General features: G+C 37.4%; 1 protein-coding gene across 2 annotated transcripts in view; it reads right to left on the bottom strand.

Moving 5' to 3' along the window:
- Positions 1 to 5,151: 5,151 nt before the first annotated feature.
- The window catches only part of FRZB (frizzled related protein), a 34,188-nt gene continuing 13,837 nt past the window's right edge, over positions 5,152 to 25,502 (bottom strand). For both annotated transcript variants that reach the window (XM_082466808.1, XM_082466807.1), the window contains 4 exons: positions 14,548 to 14,613; positions 9,912 to 10,116; positions 9,500 to 9,563; positions 5,152 to 6,437 (listed from right to left, as the gene is read on the bottom strand). In XM_082466808.1, the coding sequence (XP_082322934.1) occupies positions 6,321 to 6,437; positions 9,500 to 9,563; positions 9,912 to 10,116; positions 14,548 to 14,613 (452 nt within the window). In that variant the 3' untranslated portion in view covers positions 5,152 to 6,320. The remainder of the gene's footprint in view (positions 6,438 to 9,499; positions 9,564 to 9,911; positions 10,117 to 14,547; positions 14,614 to 25,502) is intronic.

The following is a 25,502-nucleotide window of genomic DNA, read 5'->3' on the forward strand; positions in this document are numbered from 1 at the left end:
TTATCTACCAATAGAAATCATTAAATGACTTCCAGCATACTCTTTTTGAATGGGAGAGATATAAATAAATCACTTTCTTAAATGGTTTAAATTTGGTTTTACCTGAACTAGACAAGGGTGAGTGGGGTTGCTCTCAGGTTTAGAATGCTGCAAAAATCTTGTCTGCCTTCCACTAAAAATCCCTCAAAGTCTTCAAAAAAGAATAAGCTGCACAAATCCAGAAATGAACTTGAGGTTCTTCTGTATTTATATGAACAACCTGCATTTCATTTGTTGAGTGACTCAGGATCTATGCTATTCATTTATTTGTGGCAGGTTAAATAGTCAGCTGGAGTGTATATTTTATGGTTAAATTAACCTGAACTAGGTTAATTATGGTGGCAATTGAACCTCAATCCTATACCTTGCAGACTGGACCTCGGTGAGACCATATTCCACTCTAAGCTACAGTGTATCAAACACAAACTTCTGATTGGAAGCAGTTTCAGAATCAATTTACATTCAAATAAAAAGGCACTCCAGTGAGAGGCACATTAAGATGTTTAAATTATGGGGCATGTGGGGTTCATCAAGCAAGGAAAGCCGCTGTAAATCAAGCTTATGGTGAATGGGTTAAACACACAAGGGGGTTTTAGTGCATGAGCAACACTTCCTAGTATCTTTTTCTACTTTTAGCAACTTAAATGGAAATGTTAAGGAAATAGCAAGGAGTAAGTAAGGTTTTTACAAATGACAACTACCAACCATATCTGTAGTTTTCCACTGTTCCTGTCATGCCAGCTTTAAAACTAAGGAATAACTAACACTAGGAACACATTTCAATATACCAAACTAGAATGAATGGGAGGTAGGGCAAGAGAGAAATGAGACCGGCAGTGCGAAGGGCTTTTAAAAAGAATTACCCTTTGTTCTTGCTTCTTTTGTAGATTCTACCATCTTGTATTATATGTGGATTTTCCTTGCTGGATTATCCTATTCCACGTCTTACCTTCATTTCCTAGCCCTGAGCCTTGCAACAAAATAGGTGTTTGTTGAATGGGTGTGTAGTAACCGAAGTGGCACTCTCTGTCTGGATATCTAAGCACTCATTCATGCAGGACATTATTCCTAAAGAATGTGCCTTTGCAGGTACAACAACAACAAAAATATTAATGGGTGGTCAAATGGATCCTATGAATAATTGTTTAAAGCAGGGAGACAAACACCTCCCTTTCATAGCTCTCCCCTTTCAATCCCTTTTTCTTTACTCTAGGCACTATGTGCTCTCGTGCAGCTTCTAGGGCCTCTTTTGGTCCTAGCTACTTAATTAATACTAAAGAAATGCTGACTTGATATGTTTCCCAAGCACTTGCATTTTAAGCAGATTCCTAAAGAGAACAATGTTCAACCCATAAACTGAATTTCTAATGGTAAAATTTTAGGCAAAGTCCTTTTTAAGCACAAATCTAACTTTTCTTAGTAGTTAATTTCTCTATGCTACAAGAACCACCTATTTCATTAAGTCCATCAAACGATAAAATAATTCAAACTAGTCAGGGAGCATTTGACTAGATCCACAAAGATAGACAAACTACAACCCAAGGGCTAAATTCAGCCTACCTCCTGTTTTTGTAAATACAGTTTTATTGGAACACCACCATGCTCACTCATGTATGCATTGTCGAGTTTGCTTTTGAGCCTCAGTGGCAGAGCTTGCAACAGAGACTGTGTGACCCACAAAGCCTTAAGTATTTACCATGCAATCCCTGGGTTAGGTTGTTCCCTTTTTCAGCTGGCTTTTAGGTTATCTTCTATTTTTCCAGTATGTACTAGTCCAAGCCCTTGTGAGTTATTCTTATTTCCAAGTTTCAGTAAAAGCTGCCTCTGTTTTGAGAACCCTCAGTGTGTAGCCTGGAATGCAGAGCCTGCACTTTTGAAACATAAACACTTTGTCTCGATATAATTTTAGTACTTCTGGAACTCCCTAGGAAATGAAAAACACCAAGAAGCTCCTCCGACAAAATTCAGCTCATATTGAGAACGTGTATCTTTGCAAGAGGTCTCTCCTTGCTCACCTAAACCAGGAGCAAAAACCTTTTTTGGAGAGCCAAACTTTTACCAATAACATTAAGAGAAAATTGTTTGACCTGCCTCACTCCTTGATGTGAAATAATTTATTACTTATAATAGATAACAGTAAAGTATAGAAGTCCAATTCCACTTAAAAGTTGAAAGATTAATAAGTGAATTAATCTGGAAGTTGACATCTCCATCGAGATGAACAGCATAAAGATATGAAGCTTTCTATAGTTTTATCATCCTCTATATTTAAAAGTGATTGGAGAAGTATTCTGGTTGATTTCCAAAATAAATCACATTTGAAATAACTTTGTATCAGTGATGTAAGTATTTGTAGAATTGACTACTATGCTGTTTTTACAAAACCTTATCTTTTTCAAAATTGATTAAGTATTCATCTAGTCTCCTGATCATGTTGCTTTCTAAGCACATCTACCTGGCTGGAGGAGGTAAAGGAAGACGATTTCAATCATCTTCAACTTGAGGATGAGTTGGGGGGACTTTTTTTGAGTCTGGCATCGTAAAGATGGAGGAAAGAGAACAGGGCAGGGGGTAGGATCTCTTGGAAGCTGCTTTTCTTCTTGCGTTAAGCACTTGCGAGAGAACTGTTTGAGAACTGAGTACCTCATAAAAGTATTCAGGAGTAAAAGGTGGAATGATTCTGACACTTATTAAGCACCTCCCATGCTCTAGGCACTGGCCAACAGGCTCCACCCAGCTCAGCTCACCTGATCTTAAAACTTGGAGTGTAGACTAAACAGCCAGTAAGTTGCAAAGTGAGAATTTGAATCCAGGTGCCTTAACAAAGCTCTTTTTGAGATGTGATAAGGGGACCATTTTGAATGACTGAATGTCTCTAAGGAAAAAGGAGTGAGGGCAGCTGTAGTTCCAGGTTGATGGCACTGCTGGGTGTTTATGTCAGGAAGCACTTAACTTTTTATCAGTAATTTCAATGGTGAAAAATGTATAACTTGGGGAATAAGATGGTCTGAGGCCCAGCTCTGCTACTTACATAACTCTGAAGTTCTAAATTCTTGATTTCTTCATCTGTAAAATGGAAATAACAATTCCTCCTTCACAGACTTCCAAGGATTACATGAGGTAATACACATGCCAAATGTTTTGCAGAGCACTCGAGCCACTGTTAGACATTATTATCCCAAAGAGGTAAATTATCAAAGGCGTAACTATACTGTTTTTGGTAATATTAGTACAGCTGGCAACCATATTTTAAAATTCTATCGGTTGGATTTCAATAACAGTATTAGAAATCTCCACTTTACCTCACTTTTACCCATGTTCTTGAAAGCTTGTATTATTAAAATATTAAAATTCAGTCTAAATAAACATCACTCTTGAAACATTTAATTTTTCATTTTACTTGTTGAAAGATAATAGCAAATAATTTCTTGCAGAAGACAATAAGTAGTGCTATTTACTCACAGTGATTACAATTTTTGTATTTGCCTTCTTAATCTATAACAGATGTGGAATGACATGGCTTTGTCTCACCCCACCTCCAATGCTCAGTGCAACATATGGCACCGAATCAGATTACACTCTGGACGTGACACAGTAAAATACTCACGTATCCATGAGGAGAATCCAAGTTTGCTGTTATTGTACTTTCTGCTAGTTTATTCAGCATGCGTCTAACATTTTTAGTGTTGTTATTTGGCTAGGAAAATTAAAATCCTGAAAGTGAACAAAATTTTCCAAAGAAATGTTAAATTAATTTTGTAGATCTCAAGCTTACTGACAAGGAGGCATATATATTAAATTTTTAGTGGCTTTGAAAGTTAATACTTGTCAGAAAAGCCTGTAGAGGGGCATTAATTAGACGTATTTGTATTACGGCAATTACAGAGTAGAAATGATTTTGCAGTCTGGTTAGAAACGTGACCATTAAGATAAAAAAAATCATGTCATCCTCCAAAATAGGCCTATACATAATTTATTAATGGAGATATTGCAACTATCAAACTGAAAAAGCAAATGTACTTTATTCAGGGACCTTATACCATTAGAAACTGCAGCTGACAGAGGCTCGTACTGATGAGCAGAATGGAAGGTGGAAAAAAACACAGCTGAATCTAAAACTCTGGTCATCTTTTGCTTATAAATATCACAATTGTATATGTATTGAACATAAATTGTGTCAAATCTCTACACAAATATTATTGCCCTCCCCCCAAAAAAAGAAACCTGCAGGAGCTGCAAACAGCTGTGGCTTTCATTGTACCTCAAAAGATTTTGCTACTTAAAATTCCTCTTACTATGGTTTGGAAGAGTTGATGACATTTTGTGGATTTGAGAAACCAATTCCTTTAAATCTCCTGCAGCCGGTTCTTGCCCTTCTTCCCTCATGAACATGAAAAAGGCATGAGAGAAACAGGAAGAGGCAGAAGTGCTAGTTTCCAGTCCTCAGTCCTTGAAGCTCAAGTTGAGGTCAGGACGAGAGATACTGAGGTGCAGTTCATCCACTGTGGGATTTCACTACTACCCCGTGACACCCAAACTCCCCTTTGTGGGCTACAACAGCAGCATCTGGAAAGAAATGACCCTGTCTTAGCCATCTGAGAGTAAAGCCCAAAGGGCAGATGGTGAAAATACCTGAAAGCAACCATATGGCAGCTCAAAGACTATGTGGTCCTGATGTAGGCAAAGGTGAGAACTCCTACTTCTGGGATTGTGGAAATGGTTGGGGTTTGGGGGTCAGTCAGGAGGCGGGGATGTTCTCTTACTTCCAAAAGAGGGAATTTAGATGAATTGTTATTTACCATTTTAGGGAACTTTTGTTCAGGAATGAATTTCATTCTTACATGTTTGTCCCTGTAGAAGGAAACAGCACCATTTGCTTCATAAGTGTTTTCTTTTCAGCATACCACAGCTTAGAAATTTGGTTCTATTAATACTAATATCAAATATGTAAATTTAAGAGAATGAGACTGTCAAGTGATGGGCACAGGCTCTAAAGAACCCCTGCTGGAGGAAGAAGTGAGAGCATGATTTGTTCCCCATGGTCCCCGGAGGGACCCCACTGCAGCTTGGGTAATGAGAATGAGCATTTGTTTCAAAAGTCAGAGTCACCTCTCTCCTGACAACCGTAATTCCTTTTATTAAGCATAGTTTACTGAGCATTAAACAGCACAAATCCAAATGATAAAGTGCAGGCCACTGCACAGGCCTGTAATTCAGTTCAGCTTGGGTGTGAGTGTACGGACACACACCCCACGCTAACACACACAGACACACCCACACCCAGAATCTTGCACGTTTTACCATCCTGCAACTACAGCATTTTAGAGAGCCCCATATCTTTAAAAGAATAACACCCTGGTGCATATGCTTACACACTTTCTTTTCCTGGTCAAATGCAGCAAGTGAGATTTATTTTAAAAGAAGAAGAAAAAAAAGACTTACACCAATGGGTTTATCTAAAAGGAAGCAAATTAAACAGAGCCATGCTGATAACAGCTGATGTCTGGTTATAATTCACTTCCCTAATGCTGATTAATATATTCACAAACAAATCGAATGTGTTGCCAAAAGAGAAACGCTGCTGTTAACACCCCAACCAGCTACTGGTTTCAGTTGTGCTTCTCGATCAGGCAAAATGCTCTTTCCCCAGCTCCTAACACTGTTTATTTTGCTTCCTGCCAATCTTGCAAATAATTCGTCTTGCGTGTCGTTTCCTCATAAATGCTTCCTGGTGCTTGATGGCTTTGCCTGTGTGGCATTTGATTTCAAACTGCCATTTTACCTTTATAAACATTTAGAACTTTCTAAGCGTGAGGAGAATGCCCAAAAGGCATGCAAAAATGAGGCTGTAATTAGATCAGCAAAGTATGCTTTACAGCCTATCTAGCTTTCTGTGTATACCAGAAATCTCTCTTTGCATCCAATATTGCATTCCCAATCTGGGTGCAGAACAGTAAATTAACATTTACTCCAGCAAAGAGGCCCTGGTATCAACATGTTTAATTTATTATTATTGCAAAGAACAGTTTTCCCATGATTAGTGAAATAGAATACATATAATATATTTAAGGATCTGCACCCAGACCACAAAAAAGGGGGGTAGGGATGGAGGGAAGGAGAAAAGCAGAAAACAAAAGAAAAAATAGAAGTAATATCAGTTACCACCTGATTTTTGTGGTTAAAAAATAGAATATGACGTGCAATAGTGCAATTTTCCTTTGCTAGTCCAGCAACGCAAGTCTTAATAGGAAGTCCACTGAGGATTTTCTGCATTTCAGGATTTAGTTGCGTGCTTGCCGGGGGTTAGCATTCCTACCAGACTTCTGACTCTGAGTGGAATCACTATGGCTAGAATCACTTTTATTCAGTCCAAGATGACGGAGCTTCAGATCCCAGCGCTGTGAAATTTAAAACAGAAAATGGTCACAAGCACATATTACCAGGGTCATCACTTCTATTATTCTAACAACTGAGTAAGACTGCAAAATCAGATCTCAAAAGCATTTTACTACTTTTCCAAAAGTATAAAATCTATATCCCAGGGTAACAATGAGATGGACGCTATAGAAACATAATTCTTTGATTTGAAAAAGCACAAAATTGGCCACTTGTAATGCATCAGTAATGCTTTCATATCAAATCTTAAACTTAAAATCTCCAATAAACGGTGACACAAATATACATTGATATCTGTGGGTATTTCCTGAGGTAACATATACAAGTCTAGTACTTACTTCATGGGTGACCAACCAATGGAAGATTTACATAGAGAATTTGAAGAAAGGGCTACTTTTTATTTTCCTCTCTTATGACTCGTAAAAACACAGCCTTTTAAACCTGTGTGATTTGAGCAGTGAAAAAAATGAAAATGGGGGGAGGGGGTAGAGTCCCTTAAAAATATTTCCTAAATAATATCTACCAAGTGCAACAAAACAGAACAAAGTTCTGCCCTCATTCTACGTTTTACAAAGCAGACATCACCAATGTTTCTAATAACTACAGTCAAGTTTATTAATATTTCATACTAACAATTTCAATAATGTTTACATTATTGAATATAATAATTTAAAAAGAAGTTATATTATGGTATTACAGGTAGTAAATAAGAATAAGGGCTATAGCAGTACTTCTTAAACTTCAATGAATATAGAAATAACTTGGAGATCTTGTTAAAATTGCAGATCCTCATCCAGTGGGTCTGGGACGGGGCCCAAGATTTTCATACCTAACAAGCTCCCAGGTGATGCCAATGTTGCTGGCCCAGGGACCACACTTTGAGCAGCAAGGAGCTAATGTCAGATGGCCCAAGTTCAAATTCTAACTCCATCAGTTACCATTCGAAGATTCTTGGACTTACTAGACCTTATCATTTACATATTAGAATTAATTCTAGCATCTGCTTAGTGTTCTGAAGATTCACAGTTGAAAAATGTATAAAATTCTTAGTAGATAACAAATTCTCTATTTTCAATTACTGAAAGTAATTCTTCATTTTAGCACACTTAACTCTACAGTCTTACTGGATTTTCATATAAAAAAAAAGTCTGAATTTCAGCTCCCCAAGGCAGGCCAAATATCTTGATTTGAACAACCTGCTATTACAGAGACTTAGGTTTTAAAAAAAAATTGCATTGCAAAACCATAAAAAAGTCTTTATTTAATTCTTGATCTATCCCTGAGAGCAAAACAAATCAGCTGAAAAGGACAACTCTTATTTAAAAAAAACAGTATCCTCCCTAAAACTCTTTTTTACATCTTCAGAACTGACTGGAAAACTACAGTAAGAATCTCAGTAATTCTAGCCAAAAGAGGTTTCCCATTTATGGTCTTTAACCCTGAGTTCTGCATATGAATTAAAAATTGTTCAAGTTATTTCTTCCCTTCAGCATGTTTAAATCCAGACTGAAAATATAAATGAGTTCACAATAATAACTGTGAGTTCCCTGTAGAAAACAATGGAAAATATCTTTGCCTTACTAGGAAAAAGGACAAACACGCCATGTGTCCTGGGTCTTTACACGATGATAATTGTTTTGGTACCAAAAGAGAAGCAGCAAGCCGTGTTATATGCTTTGCAGCAATGATGTTGAAAGCTCTTCCAACTGGTACAAGAATTTAGGACAAATTCCTGTTCTGCATTAGCAAGCAGAAAACGGAATTAAAAGGACAGTAAGAGATTCCAACACACTGAAGAAGAGTTACTTTTTAACAGACACCAAACAAATTGAAGAGAGATACAAATAGAGGATTCTCATGAGTCTGAACTTGAAATACATCTCACTTTTGACAAAATACTGGGGTGGCGGTGGGGGGAGAGCTTTCCGGAGGGTATTTTCTCCCTGCAAAGTAATGCCCTCTACGTTTCTTGTAGGTCACTTAAACTGAAATGTGTCTGCTGTGTCAAGTGCCAGGTGTATAAGATAAACTGCCTGGGGTTGTTTAACTTACCCTTGTAAATGTTTCCCAAGCCTTCAGACTCAAAGAGGGAAGAGGATGTATTATGTTTGGTACAATTCCCACTCTCCCCTCCCCCCCTTTCTGCCCACTACACACACACATACACACACACGCACACACACCGTTTTTGATTCTTTGCCCTTCTGTGCATACTCCCCACATTCCTTTTGTTGAAACAGATTTGCTTAGTAAGGGGAAATGGAACCTTCTATAATAAAGTGATTTACTGTGATTTTTTAAAAAATGCATCACTTACGGAATCTAAGAGTCATTGGCTTAAAAATCAAGCTATGTTTCTGCTCTAAGGACCTAATTTGGTCAGATCTCTTATATACAGATGAATACGGCTGCACCTTGTACATAGGAACTGGTGTCTATGCATTGGGACAATATTGGCAGTTTTGTACCCAAGCTTTATTCTCCCCTTCTTCTCTGACTCACGGAACTGCAATTGTTCAAGGAACCAACATATTCAGCTAAAAAAACTACATTTTCCAGCTTCTCTTGCAGCTAGGGATGGACAGGAGACCCAGTCCTAAGTAAAATTGCTAGGTAGGATGCTTGGAATCTATTTTTACCTCCTTTTTCTTTCTCCCTGAAATGTAGGTGTGATGTGGAGGTAGGGCAGCCAGCCTGTGACATCCAGCTAACCTTGAATATGGAAGCAATATCTTTAAAAATGACAGATCCGTAAGCTAGATGGAGCCTGGAGCCCTAATGATAATGTGGAGCCACCAGAGCAGGGCTGGACTAACTACAGCTAGACTTCCCATGGTGAGAAGTTAGGCAGCTGTAGTTAGATCTCTGATACCACACAGAGAATTTGCTCCTTAAATGAAACAGACATTACAGACAAACTCAGTTCTTGGAATATTAAATATATATGTATCAGGTTTTAATATTTCTCATGAAGTTGAGGGCAGCTATTTTGTTTAAATGACAAATGACTGTCTTTCTACTTTTATTTTCTGTTTATCATTTTGAACATAAAGTTTAGGCTTACCTTAACTTTTTTACCAAGTCGATCCTTCCATTTCTCAGCAATAGAACCTTCCACCAACAGTAATCTATATTTTTAAAGAAGCAACCATTTTTGAAACATTAAAATATATTACTGAAAAGTACAAGGAATCATTGTCAGAAAGACTTAACTGTTTATACTAGACTAGGACAGCCAAGTTTTAGAACAGTAATTCTAACTAATTGGGAGTCATGGACACCTTTAAGAACAAATGAAGTTATGATCCATCTCCCCAGAAAAATGCACACCCACAAATTTCCCACATATACTTTTGTATCCAATACATGAAATTGAAGGATCCAACTAAAACTGATCTTTAATCCCCCAGAAGGTAGACAGATCCCAAAGTAAGAACCCAGGAGTCATTATTCTGAATCCTTAAGGAGTGAATTACCTGGCGCGTTCCTCATCTTCATAGCCCATGATGAGATACTCCTCATTGACGTTAAGTGGAGGACACAGGCAACCGGAGCTGGTGTAAAGGTTAACAGTGTCCCTTGGAATGTTTACCAGAGAAGCCTTTAAAATCTCCTTCACCTCCACTACTGCAGTCACATCATGGCACTTGATCTTCACTTCTTTAACTTTAGCCCGAATGACTGGATAAAAGACAATAAAGCTGATGTGGTAATATGATACACAATAGGCACCCCATTCAAAAAAGATACATAGGCTTCTTTCTAGTCAATTCATATCCACTTAATGCTCAAAGAATAGAGAGGAAAAGTCAACCATATATTGTCACCTTAGACAGTAGTGAATGACACACTACACAACACACCTGCCCCCTTAATGTTCAGCCCTGATCCCCTTTGCATGTAAGTTTATATTTGTGTGTATTTGCATGTAAGTTTATATTTGTGTGTATATAAGCATACATGTGTGCATGTATTTCATGGTGAGAAACCATTTAGATAAGCAAAGATTGAATCTGGATGTAATTTTCCTTCAAAATTTCATTTTGGTTGTGTGTATATGTATATGTGCAGTTTCAATTGTGCCAAGAAGAATTTAAACTATATTAATTTCACTATATGTAAAGACCTAGTACTTAAATATTCTTTGTTGCTTTGTCAGCATTCTTCTATAGGGTCTATTAATAGATTTTCTAAAGAGTTGGGGTTTTCTTTAGTGTCGTAAAGTTGTTCTGTTCTACAGTGTTCCCAAGCTTGTTCTTCGATCTTTCCACCTTCCTCATCTTAGCTCACTGTTCAGACATCGGCTCCTTTCTTCCTTTGTTTCAGTATAGATTATCTTTCATACCCTCCTTTAGGTATACTGCATTTTCTTTTTGAATAAAAACTGTTGCCACTCATGTGCTATGGAATGTGGTCTACTATGTCAATTGCATTAATTTATCTCTCTCAAGGGATATTCTAGCACCCAACTTATAAGACTCGGCTTGACTTCTCAATATAAAGGCAAACTGCCTTAAAAATAATTCAGTTGCAAAGTCAAGGTATTTGACTCAGAATCTAGAAAGTACAGTTCTCCTTCTTTTCTGTATTTCTCTCCTTTGGAAGAGCCAAATTCTTTAGATTCCTACTTCTGGTAAATGAGCTTTTTACTTTTTTTTTCCTAAAGGGGGAGTTTGAAAAAGCCTAAGAAGAAGCAAAAATGTCAATTAGTAGGAAGCCAGTGGCTTTTGACCAGGCAGCCTCATTGCTCTAGTTCAATATCCATGGATGTTATACAGAGGAAAACACAACATATCTAAATGAATGTACTTTTTGAAAGCCTCTTAGGCATATATCTGTAAACTACTTTCATCTGAGTCCCTTCCCACATATTTTAGGGGTTTAGAACTACAAAGAAAAAAGTAATCTGTGAAAATATAAAGCCAGCTATTAAGCCATTGCCTCCCGTCAATGCCCCAATTCCATACAGAAACTTATTCAATAACATTCCACCAGTACAAGACACATACAATAAAAATTAAGCTACTAATTCTAAAAACTTTAGGACAAAACCTCATTTTTGCTTCACAGGTATTTCAATCTTCAGAGAATTAGTTGTCTCAAGTATGAGAGCTTATACTAAGCAAAATGTAACTGCCCAGCTGTCCCTGCTTGGTGTGATTTGTGAGTGAAGGAGTCCCTTTTTATTAGTGTTCTATTCTTATTTTAACAAAAGATAAGATTGCCCTTTTTGAAATGTCATTTGGGAGAATCAGATGATAGATTCACAACCCCAGCTAGCAGACATTTTTGTGCGTCCTGGCTTATGTGAATGTGCTTCATAGCATTCATCAACTATCACAGATTAGTGAACTGTGCAAACCTTCTCAAACTAGTGATTTATTTACCCTGTGTGTCTACTATTTTCATTAGAAATTTTTAGCACATGTACCCACTCCAAAATAAATATCTCTCTACAAGACTTACTTTATTATTCAAGCAATTTTGTTAAAGCTCAAGAGCTTTTAACTGAATTAATCTGAATGAAGCAGAGGTTTTATCTGAATTATCAAATGCTCCCACCCCCACTTTGTTTTCTCAGTAGACACATGTAGATATTTAAGAAAGACAAAAATCAACATATTTTGGAATTTAAAATGTATTTTCTTTGCAGGGTTTTTCCTTCTATTTAATCATTTCAGTGCCTACCTTCCCCAAAGAAGCTCTGAGTAAGCCTCAGACAAGTGAAAATCCTTAAACTATGAGCAATCTAGTTATTGTTTGGCTATGAGAAAGAAATTATCTTTTTTCCATTAACTGTGCTCTGTATCCCATTTTCGGTTGTAATTTTCACTCAGCTACCTCGTTGCTGATTTTCTCTTCCCATGACTTGTAACCAGTAGTATTTTATCTTTTAACAAAAATAGCAGCACTAACCACTGCAGCACTAAGAAGGTTGGGTATAGTAAAAATTAATAAGTAAAATAAATATAAATTCAACTAAAATTCCCCAATATAAAATTTCTATCATGCTTTTGTTTTTAATATTACCGTACTTAAAAGTTCATATAGCATTTTTCAGTCTTACAAAGCTAACCTCCTAAAAATTAAGACTTCCCTTTTCTTGTGATATTTCATATCACTTTGTAGAGGAGAGGGTCCTCAGGTGACCAGCCAGGCTCATCTTAGGTAAACATTTCAACCTTGGAAAGTGTGTCTACCATTGGCTAAGAGAAACTATAGATTCCTCTAAAGATGTTAGTAAACAAAAAATAAAAATTGATTCCATTGAAGAAAAACTTGAGAAACTAGGTATATTTATTTTAAAGAGATTTAACTACACTGAATCTTTTACTTGATACCTTTCAAAACACAGTATTCTCAAAGATATCAAAGATTACTCTTACAGAGATTTACTCATTTCTCTCCATACAATTCCCAAAATTATAAAAGTAGGATAAGTCTGCTGTGTATGTCCTATATTCTGTAAAGTAGGGCATGTAAACTCAATAATAAAACCCTCATTTTAATAATGTAGATGCCTTTAAAAATCTATTTAATTGCCATGTTTATTCATTTGCTCAGCATCGACAGAGACAGTAACATGAACTTTATTAATCTCATAAATGCCAGGGCGGGGAAGTCATAATAAAATGCCTATGGAATACAGCAAATACTGATTTGTTCCTTATTTTATCAACTGGAAAACTCTATTTTTTTTTTTTTTTAATTTATTTATTTTTGGCTGTGTTGGGTCTTCGTTTCTGTGCGAGGGCTTTCTCTAGTTGCGGCAAGTGGGGGCCACTCCTCATCGCGGTGCGCGGGCCTCTCACTATCGCGGCCTCTCTTGTTGCGGAGCACAGGCTCCAGACGCGCAGGCTCAGTAGTTGTGGCTCACGGGCCCAGTCGCTCCGCGGCATGTGGGATCCTCCCAGACCAGGGCTCGAACCCGTGTCCCCCGCATTGGCAGGCAGACTCTCAACCACTGCGCCACCAGGGAAGCCCCTGGAAAACTCTATTAATTGACCCTTTGAAATATAATGGTAATTGATATTTGTGACTCTGAAGCATCCCAGTACCCAAAAGTAATTCTGAATAATCAAAGGAAAGACAACTTAGGTTCAATAATCATTGATAAAATAAGGATAATAGAACGTCTCATGGCGCAGTTGAGAAAATCACATAAGATAGTGTATGGAAACCACCTAACACAGTACTTGGCACAGAGGCAGCAGACTTTTTCCTCTTCCAGATAAATTTGTCAGCTACATTTAGAATGGTAGCTCTTCAATTAATATTTTGTTTATCAGAATACCAGATGTCTAGGTCAGGCTAGATAACAAAACATTTCCTTAATTGAATACTAACAACTTTTGTGTTACTTTTCAACACTGTCAATGTTTTCCATCAGTTAGAATGAAGAAACCCAGTTTGACTCTTTTAACCACTCATATGCATTGAAGTGCTCCTCTGTTTACCCCACTTACTGTTCACCCCCGTAAATCACAACTGATGACCCACTGCAGCTCCAAATCCTCCCTGGCCTGTCAGAAAGGGAAGAGTCCCTCCCATCTGTTTTGAAATGTATCTCTGTGTACTTAATTGCATGGTTCCAAGATGCCAGCAATGTTGCCTGATATGCTTCAAAAAAATCAAGCATTTGTTGAGAATGGTCCCCTTGTGAGACCGTTTAGTTGTTTGGAACAGGGAGAGTTTGCTCTTAAAAGTTGTCCCTGTTGGGGCTTCCCTGGTGGTGCGGTGGTTAAGAACCTACCTGCCAATGCAGGGGACATGGGTTTGAGCCCTGGTCCAGGAAGATTCCCACATGCCGCGGAGTAACTAAGCCGGTGCACCACAACTACTGAGCCCATGTGCCTAGAGCCTGTGCTCCATGACAAGAGAAGCCACGGCAACGAGAAGCCTGCACACCCCACCCGAGCCCCTACTCGAGGCAACCAGAGAAAGCCCACGCACAGCAATGAAGACCCAATGCAGCCAAAAATAAATCAATTAAATAAATCAATCAAAAAAAAAGTTGTCCTTGTTTGTTTTTAAGCCTCATTCTTATTTATACACACATACACATCCTTTCTTAACTCAGCAGTTTATAAATCAATCATGAGTTATCCTTACCATAGTTGTAATTGTTTCGGAAATAGGTCTTCTGTGTAGCTCTGATAGGTTTACATTTGCAGCGTTCTAAAAAATATAACATTTTATGTATTATAAGCAAAACTTCAACATCAGCTTTCTTTTGTTTATGCACATTTTTTGGTAATATTAGATCCAAGTTCGGCAGCAAGGAGGCTCTTAGCAATTCTACGTGTCTGGTCTCTTTCCCCTGGAACTACATTCACGTTTATTCTAGCTACATAGCCTCTTATTCAATGTCAAATGCTCATAAGTTCCCACTCTCCAACAAACCACCCAGATCCTGAGGAAACACTTCACCACCATGCAGGAGGAGAGCATGACTCCAGAGTCCTGAAAGAGACATGCTTAGTGCTTGTGGCAGAAGAATCAATGCCAACTGAGAGGCAATTTATGCTTATGCTCAGGTAACTGGTTTACCCCTGTGCAAGACCACTTGCATTCATAGACATTTTACAGATTACACAGCACCCCTCCAAATATTAGTTTCTGGATCTAAAAGCAACTCAGTGAGATAAGCAGGTATTGTTATAACCCAGTGAACTTATTGAAGAGGCATGAGTTCCTTCTTTTTTATTTAATTTTTTTAATTTTTACTTTTAAAATTTTTAACTAAAGTATAAATGAGTTACAATATTATACTTGTTTCAGGTGTACACCATAGTGATTATCATGACTACCTTCTACAGGCAGAATAACTGCTATTAAACTCAATGGTATTTTTATGTTTATTGGCAGAAATTACTAGATACATATTTCAAAATGAGAAGTTCTGTGCTTTTTAAATATCTGGTGAGTGGTGACCAGAACACATATTCTATGTGACATAATACAGGTGTATGTAATAAACGTAATTATCTCAAAATGTTTCATGTATTGGATAAATCATTTAACATCTTGGAGAGTAGATTACTATACTGTTTATAGATGACTTAGCTAAGAAATATACAACATATATACATCATACATCATAATATGTATACATCATAGTAAATTGTTAGTCATTAAAGTCAATATAAAAATAGGAAATAATACACAATTACCTTAGAAAGCATTTTAGTTTATGTAAAGATTTATTTAAAATAGTACCACTGAGAAAGCTTCATTTAAGATGAAATGGTATGTGTTTTTCTATTTTCACACAGAAAAAGGAAAAACGAACACATGAACCACAGAAAAGAAGCCAACAAAAAAATTTTGTTTAAAAAGTGTTTTATGTTAGCATGGAGACTAATAAAAGGCAGAAGCTTTCCTTGACCATTTGACATTGTGTTTTCTAATCAAAATAAATGTTATTTCCGGTTGAACTCACAGATAACATGCTTTGAAGTAGTAGTCCCAAGGGATGTAACACCTCACTACCCGCTTTTCAGTTCTAGAAATAAGCGTCTCTACTGGGGGCAGGTGCTGGTCTCCAAAGCAGGAGCAGCAGTGCTGTTGTTCTCACCCAGGAGAGAAGTGAGGGTGTCCTCAGTGCTACACACAGCAATTCTCTTGTTCTGCAGGTCATTTTTAACACTATTTTTGTGGAAGAACAATCTCAGCCCAATAAACCATACGTAACATCAGTGCTGGTTGCTAGTTTGAAGAAGACTCTTCAAAAAATAACTTTCTTATTAGCAAAACATTTGTATTCCCATTTAAAACAGAATAGAAAGTGATCTAGTTCTACTGTTTTATTTTGTACCAAAATATTATACATTTTTAAAAGAGAGATATTCTTGAGATTGACATTATTTCTGAAGAAATATATGTTATGGTCTTTGACTTACAAATTATCCTCACCCATATATAGATATGGATTTATGCTTTTCTATCTCTTTATATTTTTTTTAATTAAAAAGAATTTTTTTATTGGGGTATAGTTGTTTTACAATGCTGTGTTAGTTTCTACTATACAGCGAAGTGGAGTTCCCTGTGCTATACAGCAGGTTCTTATTAGTTATCTATTTTATACATATTAGTGTATATATGTCAATCCCAATTCACTTATGCTTTTCTATCTCTTTAAAAATAGATATTTATTCATTAAAAATAATGAATGTAGATAAATTATCTACATATTTGTAATTCTTCAGAAAATTGCACATGTTCTAATAAAAAATTCTTGGCAAAAATACACCAGCTGTTACTGGATTGCATCTAATATGATGTTGTTACCATATAACTTTGCTTGAAGCATAAAAAATGGATTCCAAAACACTTTCCAGGCAGAGATTTTTCAAAAAAATTATATCATAAAACAATTTAGGAAGATTTTAAGTAGGTGTTTCCACAACCAATTGTACAACTACATGTATTAGCTAGTCTCTTTCCTAATAGCTAATGACCTAAGCAATTATTTTCTTGGGACTAAATTTTGTTCCTCCTCAATGCACTTGTTTCTCCTGCTGGCCTCAGAGGTGGCAATGCCATACTATATGTTTGAAAACTTTCCTATGCTCCAAACCTTAGCTCTTGCTATCAGCAAATATCTGTCTGGTTGAAGTAACTAGTAGCTCAAAAAATAACAGAGTAATAAGGAGGAGTGGAATTTCATATCCACAAGGCTCAAATACAGAAGAACTTTCACTTATTTATGCTAACTCAACTCAAACATTCATATCTGAAGGTTTTCATGAAAAGTGTATCTTAGATCAACATATCTGGAAGATTATCCCTTTTCTAAAGTATTTCTACCCACATCTACATATATGTCTCCAAAAGCCCAAGAACTGGGAAATGGCCAAAAAAAAAAATCATAGAGGAATACACTGCATGCATTATTCACTACATTTTCTTGTACCAGCCACCCTAAATCAGACTGCAACAGCTTCTTTTTATTTTACTACCAATAGTTGATTTCTCAGACTTTTTATTGGGCCAGTTGCATTATCATCATATCTACTTTAATTCACCAATAATTTTGCCACTAGTCTCCCTCCCCCAGCTTCCCAATGGCACAAGGTCTTATTTTTTTCCCTAAGTGGCAAAGTAAAATCTATTATTTTACTGAGCTTTGCACAAAAGACCACTAGATATTGATTTGCTTGCATTCCACTGTTGAGAAGAAAAACGTGTAAAGGAACTGCCTTGGTGCTCTTATCTAAGGAAAAAATACAGCAAAATTTAAAGGAGTTGGTTGTGACACAGTAAAAGAAGTGACAAGGAGTTCTTCAAGTGTGGGGAAAGTTTTAATATTAGCAATTCATTCACCTCGAAATCTAGAATTAAGTACAACCTGAATCACAGAACAACATGCAGTCCTATATCTCACAAGCATCCGTGGAGCACAACCAGGAAACTGTCTTGGGCAGCTTTCCCTCATATTCTCTAGCTAGATTCTCTCAGCTACTCTTCTAGAATCCAAGATCTCCTACTCCTCTGCTAATGAAAGTGAAAACTGTTTATTATCCTAGTATGAACATGAGTTTACCACCCTAGAACAGATAGGAGTTTGTAAGATTAATATGCCCAGTGCTGCACAGAACCTGGTCTGCAATTCAGAGGAGCTGCCGTACGGTGCACTGCAGTGCCTGAGCCGGGAACAGCTTCACTGTCTCAACACTGGGGCTTCTTAGAAACATAGCTCTGGGTGGGAAGTCATCACATCCTTCTTTATTCATTTTTTTACACATAAAAATAAGAATCAGCTCATTTATTGAAAATACATAAAGACAAGAGTCTTTTTTAAAGGGTTCCATGATTTTACAAGTCTAAAATTTATAAGTACCTGACAATTATGAAATTTGATACTCACCAGACCTTAACTATTTAAGGCAACCTTGTTTGAGTTCAAGCTGAAGTGTGATACGACTTTCTAACTAACCCTGACCTTTGTTTGAAATTGACTCTCTTGGGTCTTCTCCAGAGCTGTAAGACTATAATTAACTTTGGCAGATTCCAAAACCCCTATAACCTTTCATGTACCATGACTTTGGAATACTACCATCTGTGAGTGAGTACTTTTCTGCTTTTTTTTTTAGGAAAAGGCCTTAGATCTGTGCTCAAGATTTATTTTCAAAAAGTAGGGGGAAAAAAGAAAATACAATTCTATTTGCATTACAATTTCTATTATAACTCTTTCAAGACTGACTCTAATCAGATCAGAGTTTAAATAATTTTAATTTGTACCAAATGAACTGTATGTTTTATATTTGACCCTGGAAGCCCACTTGTCCACCTTCGCTCCATTTTAAGACACATAGAAGACCACAACAATTTTTAAAACAGATGTAAACTATAAAATGTTATGATCCTTAACTATGACTTCTTTACTGAGATCCAGATCTATATTTTCAATTGCCTATAAGTGGTGTCCATGGGCAAGGCTTGAGTAATTTTAAACATATGTCAATGTCCATCACACCATAAACTTGTCTTTCTTCTATAGAAATAGCGTTTTCTGACTCTACAACCCTGGGATTAACTATGCTTCTCTAAATATAAGATGGAAAAGGAAAAGAGAACTAACATTTGTTGAACCCTTTGAGTCACTTACATATTAATTCATTCATTCTACAAATATTTATTGGGTGTCTATTACATGCCAAACTCTGTGCCAGGCATGTAGGACACCTGATGAGCAATACAGACAATTCAGAATAGGATACAGACATTGAACAAATAATTACACACGAAATAATTTATTTTCATATGTAATACATCCTATGAAAGAAAAGTACAATGTGCAGTGAGAACATACAAATTGATGACCTAAACTAGTCTGGTCTTCAAAGTCCTCTGAGGAAATGACATTAAAGCTTGAAACCTGAAAGATCAGCTGTAGCTATCTAGGCAGGAACTACATCTTCATACATAAGGTAGTGACGAAGAAGACCATAAAGGAGACTGAGAAGGAGCATCCAAAGATGGGGAAGAAATACAGGAGAGTATAGAGTCAAAGAGCTGAAAGAAGATGGTGTTTCAAGAGAAAAGGAGAGCTCTCTTTGAGGAGAGCACCCTCAAAGCTCAGATGACTTAAGAGAGAAAGGGGTCCATTAAATTCAGTTGGCAAGGGGACTTCCCTGGCAGTCCAGTGGTTAAGACTCCGCACTTCCACTGCAGGGGGCATGGGTTTGATCTTGGGGAACTAAGATTGCGCATGCTGGGGGGCCAAAAAAAAAATTTAGTTGGCAAGGAAAAGATGGGTGAAAGCCAGAGGGACACTCTAGCCACTGCACAAGAAGAAAAAGGAGAGAGGGGTACTGATGTTGACAGCTTCTAAATCTGCTGCTGGGATGATGAGAGTTCCTTCTGATGGCTTTTACTTTCTCATTGAAGGATGAAGTCATCAGCTGTGGGGAAGGAGAGGCTAAGAGAAGCAGGGTATGGAAGAGTAAGGAGAGAAGAGAAAGAATAAAACAATTATTTTATTGAGTGGAAAGGCAAACTTTCTAGAGAAACAAGATAGGATTGCTAGGCAATGTTGATCATGTATTTGAATTTTGTCTTGAACTTAAAGTAAAACCAGTCACCCTACCTAAGTAATCTTCTCCAGCATCAGGAGTTGAGAGTTTGCCAGGTGACTAAGGCAGAAGAAAAGATAGGCAAGGGAATTGAGGGTATTTTCAAGGAAATGATTATTACAATAGACCATGAAATCTCAGGTAGACAAGGAGGTTAAGGTTGAACAATAATAGTAAGTGGTATATGATGAATAGGTAGTCCCAGTGGAGTAACATTTTAGCAGTGATGATACTAAAGCAAATCTGCTGGAATGAAAAGAGATGGTAGGCAAAGAAGTGGATACTTGAAATTAAGATTACAGAGCTGGCACCACTGCTAAATGGCAAGGTACAGAATGCGCCCATGGAAGTGGATGGCTGGGGTAGAACAAACAGGTTAGTGAAGTGAAGGAGTCAATGCACTAGATGGATGATCTACTTTATCATCAAAGTCATCAAAATGGCAACAGGGATGGGTGCCATTATGGAACATGTACAGATAGAGCTTAGTGCAGGGTGGGCAATGTATCATTTGGCCTTCTGGAAGTCAGTTTCACTACCCTTCTAGAAAAAAAGAGATGGTGAAACATCCCTAGATGCCACCACTAGGACCACCTTCCCTCTTCCCAAAATTACAAGTCATGAAATGGACACTGTATTGAAAATCTAGAGGATATTATTATTCCTGGTGCAGTAAAAAAAAAAACAAACAAAAAAACAGAACCCAAATGTTCTGATCTCAATAATGAAGGAAAAATTTTAAAAAGAACAACAATGCATCTCTTACAGAATCAGGAACCATGTTGATCTATACCACTAAGAAGATCTATACCACTGAGGCAGAGTCCAGGAAACACCATGGTTAAAAGGATGGACTTTTATTGTGAGACACAGCTGGGTTTGAATGTAGGCTCCATCTCTTACTATTTTTGTAACTTTTAATATCTAAACGGTGGTATCTTGCAGAATAACTGAGAGAGTTAAGTGAGATAATACACATAAAACACCTTTCACAGTACCTAGCACACCACGGCCCATAAATGTCAGATTTATTTTTGTGCAAGATTCACTGGGAATCCTAATCCCTCATTTGTAAAGACCATTTAATGAGTAAGATAAGCAATATTTTCCCAAGGCTCCTTGCCATCTACAGAACTGTGGTGCCTACCAAAAGTAAGCAAAGCGATCAGATTTTTTTCAGTAGTGCCTGACTCTGCTATTTTGATTCAGGTACACCAAGCTAATTTCTTTCCTGATGTAGGAAGTCCATTTGAACTATTATGTACACATCCAAAATTTGAAGGATCAGACTTAGCGAGCCAAAGTGATCATATATGTGGCCATTCTAATAAACATTAGTGCTAAAGAGTATGGCAAAATTAAGGGCCCATGAGTTTAAATCCCATCTCTGTCCCTTCCTACTTATGTGGCCTTGAGCAAGTTACAAAACCCATTTCTAAACTAATGCTGGCTACCTCATAGGGTTATTGTAAGAATTTAAAGAGTAATTCACGTAAAGAATTTGGCACAGAGCCTGGTACTTAATCACTCATTGGATGTTAGCTAGTAGTAGTAGTAATATATAAGCAAACCAAAAAGATTGGAAGGAAGATACTTATGCAAATTCAAGAGCAGTTTATGAAACAGAAGAGATAATTTTCTGACAAAAAAATGATCTATAAGTTTGAGGATAAAAATTTGCTAATTTTTTTCCTAGAGATAGAAACTTAATTTAGATTATTACATTTTGTTTTGGGGGAACTGTATAAAAAGAATAGAATTTAGAAATCATATTGGTATTATGCTCACACAAAGGCATACTATTTCACAATAAAATGATACACAGAACTAAATGGGTAAATCTCAAAAGCATTATACAAAAACAAAAGCAGCCAGTCACAAAAGAGTACGTACTGTATGATTCCACTTCCATGAAGCCGAAGAACAAACATTAATTTATGGTAATAAAAATCAGACCTATGCTCACCTCATGGTGGGGTAGGTGATTGACTCGGCACAAGGGAATTCTCAGGGGTGTTGGAAATGTTCTTTATCTTGATCTGGGTGACAGCTACATGGGTATATACATTTGTCAAAAGTCAATGTGCCATAGACTTAAGAACTGTGCATTTTACTGTAAGTACCACTGACATAAAAATTCATACTTATATGAATTCCTTTCATTTTTCCATAAATTAAAGTGTCATGACTTAGCAGCTATTCATTACGTGTTTAAAATAATATTTATTTCCTAAACATATACATTGGGCAAAGAATATCATATTAGATTCTATTTTGGATTAGAGCAGTATGTGGAAAATGCAATGAAGTTGATTGGTGAACTCAGGTAATATAATCAGGCTTTAAAAAGCAAAACTAACATTTGTTTAATCTAGCTCAAAAAACAAACCTCGAACATTGTAATAAAGGTCTCAATTCATAGTAATTTGCACTTTGTAAAAGGGAATTGCTTAAGATTGAGGGAACTAACACTATATTAATATGAAAAGGAAATTTAGTTTTATTCCTTTAGGATTTATGTCACTGGAAATTTTAAAATGAACTGTCTTTCAGAAGGTTTCTGGATCCACAAGTCATTCAGGATATACAAAATGTAGAGAACCAATGTGATATGCCTCTTTTCTCCTGTGAGATCTGAAGTGTTAGTTTTGTGATATATAAAAGAGGTCAATTAAGAGGGAATTCCCTGGCAGTCCAGTGGTTAGGACACTGCACTTTCACTGCCGAGGGCCCTGGTTCAATCCCTAGTCGGGGAAATAAGATCCCCACAAGCCACTCGGTGTGGCTAAAAAAAAAAAAAAAAAAAAAAAGGTCAATTAAGAGAAAAGCAAAGTGGGTCTTTCAGAACATCATACATCCACCCAATGTCAACCACACAGAAAAGAGGTGGGAGAAAAGGGTAGTGCAGTCAACTGTTCACTCCTTCACTCCCTCCCTGTTCTTGGCATCAAGTATGCCTGGTGCAAGGGGTGGTCATTACATTTTTGATGAACGGTGGGTGGATGGACTAATAAGTTTATCGGTAGATGGACTATGAAGTTTCAGTACCGGGGATCTGGGAGAACAATGGTGCCACATACTAAAACAAAAGTTGCAAGGAGTAAACTTTTAATGAAAAGAAAATTATTAAATCATGTAGTATTTGAAGTACAAATAGGCTGCCCAGGTAGAAGTGTTCACTGGAGGAGAAATGTGGAACTCTACCTGCGAGAGTGATCAGAGCTGTCACAAGAGTGATCATTAGGCCTATGTGGCTGAATGACTTCCAGCAGGAAGAACTCATTGCAAGGACGAGCAGAGGCCAAGCACAGAAACTTGGGGAATGCCCATAGCTGTGGACAGGAGGAAAAGAGCTAGGACAATTTGGGTAGTAGCTCAGGGAGAAGAATACTTAGGAATAAGTATTAATCAAAAGTGTCCAGGGACTTCCTTGGTGGTGCAGTGGTTAAGAATCTGCCTGCCAATGCATGGGACATGGGTTCGATCCCTGGTCCAGGAAGATCCCACATGCCATGGAGCAACTGAGCCCATACGCCACAACTACTGAGCCTGCGCTCTAGAGCCCGTGAGCCACAACTACTGAAGCCGACGTGCCCTAGATCCTATGCGCGGCAACTACTGAGCCCACGCGCCACAACTGCTGAAGCCCACACCCTCTAGGGCCCGCGTGCCACAACTACTGAGCCCATGTGCTGCAACTACTGAAGCCCTCGTTGCCTAGAGCCCGTGTTCCGCAACAAGAGAAGCCACCGCAATGAGAAGGCTGTGTACCGCAATGAAGAGTAGCCCCAGCGCAACTAGAGAAAGCCTGCTTGCAGCAACAAAGACCCAACACAGCCAAAAAAAAAAGTGTCCAATACTGGAAAGCAGTGAAAAAAGCATATATTTGTAAGCTACTATATAATTACAAAATACGATTTTTATCTATCCTAATTTTATTTTCAAATAAAAGGTAGAAGTTGCCACAAGTTAAGTCAGTCTCTATAGTCAGTATACATTTGCACCAAAGGAAAAAAAAAATTGGACTCCTTCCCAAAATTAGTAGAAGCCAAAGGGGAGGAAATAAATTTGGAGAAGGAAAGAGAGAGAATGGGTCTGTACTACCCAAGCTAGGCACTGGTCATCCCAATGAAAGGGGGAGGGGGGGTGGGTGTTGCCAGGGCAGGCCTGGCAGGTGCAGGCAATCAAGAATCACCAGTTACTCAGCTGCTCAGAGGAGTTTCTCAGAAGCACCTTTGAAAAAGGGTCAGGAAGGTGTTAGTGAAAACTGGGAGAGTACCCAACTTTAACACCAGCAGATATTACTCATGTTTCCCTAATTTGAAAATATATCAGATATGGGACTTCCCTGGCGGTCCAGTGGTTAAGACTTCGCCTTCCAACGCAGGGGGTGCAGGTTCGATCCCTGGTAGGGGAGCTGGGATTCTATGTGCCTCGTGGCCAGAAAACCAAAATGTAAAACAGAAGCAATATTGTAACAAATTCAATAAAGACTTTAAAAATGGTCCACATCAAAAAAAAAATCTTAAAAAAAATTTTTTTTAGAAAGAAAATATGTCAGATATATATCAGAATTCAGCAGTCAATATGATCTGATTTTATATTAAAAAAACAGACCCAGAATAACAGGTTAAGTAATTTGGTCATGCTTATACAGTTAATTAGTGTCAGAATTTACTAACTATATCACCTCTTTGGGGAAATTTGTGTTTTTCAAATACAAAAGCTCATAAATTGGTCACCATCACCAAGTAGAAAACTGGGGTCGGTGGGGGGGGGATTCTTTTTCAGAATTGTTTTAATAAACAACATATCTTTTCATTGCACCATTTGAATACCTGTCTTAATTTTCTGTGTTGATTTGACAGATGAAGTGACTCAGCAGAATAGAACTAAAATTGTTTTTCTCCATATTCCATGTTATGGAAACTAGAGAGAATGTACCCCTTATTATGATAGTGGATTTACAACAGCAAAACACACTCACAAACTGGAAGCTACTCAGACAGTCACTGTCTCCCAAAAAAGAAGACTGTTAGGCTTTGAGGCAAAGGATAAGTTAACCAGCGAGAAAGAATTTCATTTCCAAATTCCAGACAGAAACAGCTTGACACTTTTGAAAGAGGGGTTATGAGGGTTACAATGTTTTTGTGTCCTCCTCATTTCCTGCTTTGTCATAATCAACCTCAGCTGTTACATTACTCCAACGCACAAAATTTTGAGTGTGAACAAATTTTCTTTTCTTTTGGAACATGTGACTATGTCAGTGTGTTTCTTCACAAGCAAATGAGCTTGGTTTTGCCTCCCTGTTAATTTGTTTTCATCGCTCCCATTATACCAGGGGACAGGAAAACATTTATAAAAGAGAAACAGTAAACACTGAACCCTGGAACACTGTATTCATTCGAGGTAGTTTTACACATTGAACTATCTTTGTGTATGAATTTATAGTGTCATTAATGTCTTCTCTCTTTCACACACTGAAGTGCT

This window comes from Balaenoptera physalus (assembly GCF_965194825.1).
Source record: "Balaenoptera physalus genome assembly, chromosome: 6".
Classification (NCBI taxonomy): domain Eukaryota; kingdom Metazoa; phylum Chordata; class Mammalia; order Artiodactyla; family Balaenopteridae; genus Balaenoptera; species Balaenoptera physalus.